Below are 6861 nucleotides of genomic sequence, written 5' to 3' on the forward strand. Positions count from 1 at the left end.
GTTTGCGTTCTTCTCAAGAAACTTGTACAGCTAGTCAATTGAAAGTTCAGTTTATACAAGTACAGGGCTATATTTCACAAGAGATAATGAGAAAAGTTATCTACAATAAGTGTTGTATAGGATACATACACAAGGAAGATAAGAATATCATTTACTAATTGAAATTCAAGTTCAATTGGCTCTCTTAAACAGATCTCAAGTTTAAATCTTCTTATATATGAGTTTTCTTGTATATTAGATAATTATATATTGATTTGTTTGTTTGTTTTATTAAATTGATTTCTTATATATATTCAATGTATTGAATATGAAATTTATTCAATTATTTAAACATGTAATTAATTTCATAAAAAAATATTCTGGTCTGCATTTTCTTAATTAAAACAAGAAAAATCCGATTTTATAAGTTGAAAATTAGAAATAGAATTTAGGGTAGATACGACTATCCATTTTCTTTTCAATTATTAAATGAGAAATTGGTCATGTTAGGTGGTAATTAAGTGGCAACAGCAGCATTAGTTGTTTTTGTGCTTCCCCGTTCACTTGTCGTCATTAATGACCACATCAGATGAAACAATTAAAGTCAACCTTTTCAGTAAAGTCTCTTGTGTAAATATCAGAGACCTGTCTAGATGTAACAAAATAGAAAACAACCTTACGATTTACCGACCTCTTTAGTACTAGTATTTTTTTTCCCCAACGAACTTAATTTTCCTGTGGTTTTCACTAGCATTGTACCCCACAAAGAACACCTATATATACAAGACGTTTCCCATGTCTGTTCCTTAGCCAAAAACATCTCCTTGGCACTTTGTTTCCTCTCACTTGCCTTAAGAGACAAGACTATTTTGGAGGCAAGCAAAGAGAAAAAAAAAAACAAAAAAACAAACCCCCTCTTAGAACAAAATAAAGCACCGAATCCCAAGCGCTTTGAGAATCTTGGCGTTGTTTTGTTCTCCAAGATGCGTCATGAGAAGCAGAAAACTGGTTCAGCCAAGAAGGTGAATGGGTCTATAAGGTCCATTTTCATGCATGCGGACGGTGTAGATATGTGGTTGATGACTCTTGGCTTCATCGGAGCCATTGGTGATGGTTTTAGCACACCTCTTGTTTTGCTTGTTACAAGCAAGTTGATGAACAATCTTGGTGATGCATCAGCTTTCACTGCAGACATGTTCACTCATAACATCCACAAGGTCTCTCTCTCTCTCTCTCTCTTTCTCTCTTTCCGTTTTTTTCTTGCTTCGCACAAACACACACATGCAAACGTGCTGACAGGCACGCCTACACAAGCAGAAGCTAACTGCATTTGGGTTTGTGGGTGGCAGAATTCGGTGGCTTTGTTGTATTTGGCTTGTGGGTCATGGCTTGCTTGTTTTCTAGGTGGGTTTTTATATTCAATGTTTTGTTTTCCAAGGACTAATTAAATGGAGGATATTAAAGATTTTATTTATATATTAAATATTTTCCAGAGGGATTCTGCTGGTCAAGAACAGGTGAGAGGCAAGCAACAAGAATGAGAGCCAGATATTTAAAAGCCATCTTAAGACAAGATGTGGGATACTTTGATTTGCATGTTACAAGCACGGCTGAAGTTATCACAAGTGTTTCAAATGATAGTCTAGTAATCCAAGATGTTCTTAGTGAAAAGGTTTTCGTAAAATTTTTGATGTAATTTCTTATTTAAAATAAGTATTACTTTTAAACAAAGCTAATGGCATGCATATTGATTTTATGCAGGTGCCAAATTTTCTGATGAATGTTGCAATATTTGTAGGGTGCTACATGGTAGCATTCATAATGCTATGGAGACTAGCAATTGTGGGATTTCCTTTTGCTGTTCTTTTAGTGATTCCCGGTCTTATGTATGGAAGGGGTTTGATAGGAATAGCTAGAAAGACCAGGGAGGAATACAATAAAGCTGGTACAATAGCAGAACAGGCAATCTCTTCTATAAGAACCGTTTATTCCTTTGTTGGTGAAAACAAGATCATTGCAGAATTCTCTGCAGCTTTACAAGGTTCTTTGAAGTTGGGGTTGAGGCAGGGTTTGGCTAAAGGTCTGGCAATTGGAAGCAATGGGGTGGTTTTTGCTACTTGGTCTTTCATGTCTTACTATGGCAGCAGGATGGTCATGTATCATGGTGCTCCAGGAGGGACAGTTTTCATTGTTGGTGCGGCCATTGCCATGGGAGGCCTGTAAATTCCTTTAAACTTTTGTACATTGAATTATTTTTTGGTTTATAAAAGAAGCAAATTCAAACATGTAACTTTTATTGCCTTTGCCGATCACCAGGTCATTGGGGGCTAGCTTGTCCAACCTGAAGTATTTCTCTGAAGCATGTTCAGCTGGAGAACGTATAATAGAAGTGATAAAAAGAGTCCCCAAGATTGATTCATACAATTTGGAGGGTGAAATCTTGGACAAAGTTTCAGGAGCAGTCGAATTCAGGCATGTTGAATTTGCTTATCCATCAAGGCCTGAAAGCATGATTTTCACAGATTTTTGCCTCGACATTCCAGCTGGAAAGACTGTGGCATTGGTGGGAGGTAGTGGCTCGGGGAAATCCACGGTAATAGCACTACTGCAAAGGTTTTATGACCCACTAGGGGGAGAGATACTCCTTGATGGGATTGCAATAGATAAGTTGCAGCTCAATTGGTTAAGGTCACAGATGGGTCTGGTGAGTCAGGAGCCAGCACTTTTTGCTACTACCATAAAGGAGAACATACTTTTTGGCAAGGAAGATGCTAGCATGGAAGAAGTTGTTGAAGCTGCCAAAGCCTCAAATGCCCACAATTTTATATGCCAATTACCACAGGGTTATGATACTCAGGTTAGCCCTTGTCTTTTAGCATGACACACCAGCAAACCTTTAACATCCACAAAAACAAAAGTATATCTCAGCATCATTATTTCCATGCTTAAATTAACCAAAAAGGCACATCTGAACATTGAAATTTCAAACAACTAGTATTTGAAACATATGTCAATTTTGTTGCTATGATGAACGAAATTAAAACTTGTTAAATTTCAGTAAGAGTTTAGCTCATAAAATTCTGATCACCTTTCTCCCTCTTAAAAGAACATGAGCTGGACCAACGGCTCATGTTCCTACTTAAATTTGGGAGTAAAAAATAGCATCACCAGATATTTATGTTTTCAATATGTGAATCATATATGATAGCCTTGTAAATTCTTCAAAGTAATGATAGGGATGAGCGTATTCAAGTCACAATGCCTCGCCCTGTGTTTTACTATTCAGTTATATTGTATTTTATTCTTGTCATGTTGATTGAACAGTAATTTGGTCCCCCATCGAACCTAGCCCTTCTCTACTAGTTGCAATTTCTTCCCCACTCCTTAAAATGAGCACCTATGTTACTTTCTTCTAACAAATAATTTGTCAACGAATTCTTTTGCATCTAGTGCATACCATTTTTCAAGAACATAATAAAAGTTCTGGATCTTCCTTTACGAGTTCCTATCATCATTTCTTTTGTTATACCATATTAAGAAAGAGTTGAAGCAGAGAATTGTATTCATTAGAGAAATAAACAAATTCTTATCTTGTCCATAAGTTACTTAGCTAATACTCAAATGTTTAAACCAATGTTTTGAATTATTTGAACTTGCTAAATAGTACAAATTTCTTCAACAGGTTGGTGAAAGAGGGGTCCAAATGTCAGGTGGACAAAAGCAAAGAATTGCTATAGCAAGAGCAATAATAAAAGCACCCCAAATCCTTCTCCTAGATGAGGCAACAAGTGCACTAGACGCAGAATCTGAACGAGTTGTACAAGAAGCAATAGACCAGGCTGCCATTGGCCGTACCTCCATAATAATTGCCCACCGCCTCTCCACCATTCGTAATGCTGACCTTATAGCGGTTGTCCAAAATGGCCAAGTTTTGGAAACTGGATCACATGATGCGTTGATCGAAAATGAAAATGGTCACTATACTTCATTGGTCCATCTTCAGCAAACAGAGAAAGAAAGGTTCCCCGAAGAAGTTAACTCAAATTCATCTACTTATGCTTCATCTTTAATATCAAATGTGGACATTAACAGCACAAGTAGTCGTAGACTTTCATTGGTTAGTCGGTCTAGTTCTGCCAATTCATTTATTCAAAACCGTGTTTCACTAGCTAGAGAATCTGCAGTGGAAAACCAAAAATTGCCAATGCCATCTTTCAGAAGGTTGTTGGCATTAAACTTACCAGAATGGAGACAAGCGATATTGGGGTGTTTAAGTGCAATCCTATTTGGTGCAGTTCAACCTGTTTATGCATTCTCACTAGGATCTATGGTATCAGTGTATTTTTTGACTGATCATGATGAGATTAAGGAGAAGACTAAGATTTATGCCTTATGCTTTCTCGGGTTGTCGGTGTTTTCGTTGCTGATAAATGTTGGTCAACATTATAATTTTGCATACATGGGAGAGTACTTGACAAAGAGGATCAGAGAGAGGATGCTTTCAAAGATACTCACATTTGAGGTTGGCTGGTATGATCAAGATGAGAATTCAAGTGGTGCTATCTGCTCTAGACTTGCTAAGGATGCCAATGTGGTATGTACCTTCTTATAATTCTAATTTGCTAAAAGGAAAATCTTGCTTATCCAATTGGAATAATCAGCATTAGTATGTCACCCCTAGTTGTAAAGTGAGAAGAGATGAAAAGTTTATGCATTTTTTTTTAATATCCAAGTCTTCTTTATTAAATAATTAGTATCTGCTAAGCTCTGATTACATAGAGTTTTCCATCTTGTGTTAATGATTTTGGAAGATCAATAATTTATGATTATCATATATGGATTTAAGAGACAATAAGCCGGTAATCTAATCCGAACTAGATTGTGGTTGTTGGCCTTGAATGCTTAATAGTTTTCTTTTTGTTTCGGCAGGTGAGATCTTTGGTGGGTGACAGGATGGCCCTAATCGTGCAAACCATTTCAGCAGTAACTATAGCTTGCACCATGGGCCTGGTCATAGCTTGGAGGCTTGCGCTTGTCATGATAGCAGTCCAACCCATTATCATCGTTTGTTTCTACACCAGACGTGTCTTACTTAAAAGCATGTCCCAAAAGGCTATCAAAGCCCAAGATGAAAGTAGCAAGCTGGCTGCTGAGGCAGTTTCCAACCTCCGAACCATCACTGCCTTCTCATCCCAACATAGAATCTTGAAAATGCTCGACAAGGCCCAAGAAGGCCCAAGAAGAGAGAGCATTCGTCAATCATGGTTTGCCGGTATTGGACTTGGCACATCTCAGAGCCTGACAACATGCACTTGGGCCTTAGACTTTTGGTATGGTGGCAAACTTATCTCTCATGGCTACATCACTGCAAAGGCTTTGTTTGAGACCTTCATGATCTTAGTAAGCACAGGTCGTGTAATAGCCGACGCGGGAAGCATGACAACTGACCTTGCCAAGGGCTCAGATGCAGTTGGATCAGTCTTCACTGTATTGGATCGATACACAAATATTGAGCCTGAAGACCCTGAAAGTTACAAGCCCGAAAAGATAATAGGCCATGTGGAACTTCGTGACATAGACTTTGCATACCCGGCTCGGCCCGATGTTGTGATCTTTAGAGGCTTCTCACTCAATATTGAAGCAAGTAAGTCAACTGCATTAGTTGGACAAAGTGGGTCTGGTAAATCAACAATCATTGGATTAATTGAGAGATTTTATGACCCTCTCGAAGGTATAGTGAAAGTTGATGGTAGAGATATACGATCATATCACCTTAAGTCACTAAGGAAACACATTGCACTTGTGAGCCAAGAGCCCACATTATTTGGTGGCACCATCAGAGAAAACATTGCATATGGAGCGTCTGATAAGATGGATGAATCAGAAATTGTGGAGGCTGCTAAAGCAGCCAATGCCCATGACTTCATTTCAGGGTTAAAAGATGGGTATGAGACATGGTGTGGAGATAAGGGAGTGCAGCTATCTGGGGGCCAAAAACAACGCATTGCAATTGCTAGGGCCATATTGAAAAATCCAGCAATTTTGCTTTTAGATGAGGCTACCAATGCACTTGATAGCCAATCAGAGAAAGCTGTGCAAGATGCACTCGAGAGAGTGATGGTGGGTAGGACTAGTGTGGTTGTGGCTCATAGGTTAAGCACCATTCAAAACTGTGACCAAATTGCTGTGTTGGATAGAGGCAAGGTGGTGGAGAAAGGGACCCATCAATCTTTGTTGGCCAAGGGACCCATAGGTGCTTACTTCTCATTGGTTAGCCTCCAAAGGAGACCTTACAACTCAACTCACACAATCAACTAAACTACTTACCTTTAGATCTTAGATTAGGCTTTTTTCTAGATGCCATCTAAATTTGATGGTGAAAGGCCTAAACTTATTTACAATACTCTTTTCCAAGTTTTCCTTTTACTTCCCTTTTGTCCATCCACTTTCAGTAAAGATGTTGAAAGGGATATGGTAACCTTTCTATAATATGAGCTTTTCATTTTTCCAACAATAATAATAAATGCTTACTTTTATGTGTAAATGTATAAAGCAAAACCAGAGAAGTGAGATATTAGCATGCTTTGCCAATAAATGGTACCATTGATCATATATTCCCTCTTCGATTAAGCATCTACATCTCTTTGTTACTATTTTATTCTAGTTTTCTAATGCAAGTAAAATAAAAATTTTAAAAGTAGTAAGCTTTTGTTATAAAAGCCCTAAAACTAAATAACAGAAGCAAATTTATGATATGTAGAAACTTAAAATAAACAAGAAGCAAACTAGAACAATAGCTCATGAAACCTACAAATTATAGATATACTCATCACATAGTAATACAAGGACCATAAAAGAACAATAGCATAATAATGCCCTCGT

General features: G+C 37.7%; 1 protein-coding gene across 1 annotated transcript; it reads left to right on the plus strand.

Annotated features, from left to right (window-relative positions):
• The first annotated feature begins 793 nt into the window (after positions 1-793).
• On the plus strand, positions 794-6519 carry LOC18601382 (ABC transporter B family member 15). Its single transcript, XM_018129735.1, has 7 exons — positions 794-1196; positions 1329-1383; positions 1473-1651; positions 1741-2198; positions 2296-2836; positions 3662-4573; positions 4909-6519. The coding sequence occupies exons 1-7, from the start codon at positions 963-965 to the stop codon at positions 6295-6297; spliced, it is 3768 nt and encodes a 1255-aa protein (XP_017985224.1). The 5' UTR covers positions 794-962; the 3' UTR covers positions 6298-6519.
• The last annotated feature ends 342 nt before the right edge of the window (positions 6520-6861 follow it).

This window comes from Theobroma cacao, unplaced genomic scaffold (assembly GCF_000208745.1).
Source record: "Theobroma cacao cultivar B97-61/B2 unplaced genomic scaffold, Criollo_cocoa_genome_V2, whole genome shotgun sequence".
In the NCBI taxonomy this organism is placed as follows: domain Eukaryota; kingdom Viridiplantae; phylum Streptophyta; class Magnoliopsida; order Malvales; family Malvaceae; genus Theobroma; species Theobroma cacao.

Bases quoted from the DNA above. Each gene is read 5' to 3' on its own strand.
- LOC18601382 (XM_018129735.1), top strand. From the start codon at position 963: ATGCGTCATGAGAAGCAGAAAACTGGTTCAGCCAAGAAGGTGAATGGG. The intron at 1,652-1,740 runs GTTTTCGTAAAA...GATTTTATGCAG, and splicing joins AAGATGTTCTTAGTGAAAAG to GTGCCAAATTTTCTGATGAA. The intron at 4,574-4,908 runs GTATGTACCTTC...TTGTTTCGGCAG, and splicing joins TTGCTAAGGATGCCAATGTG to GTGAGATCTTTGGTGGGTGA.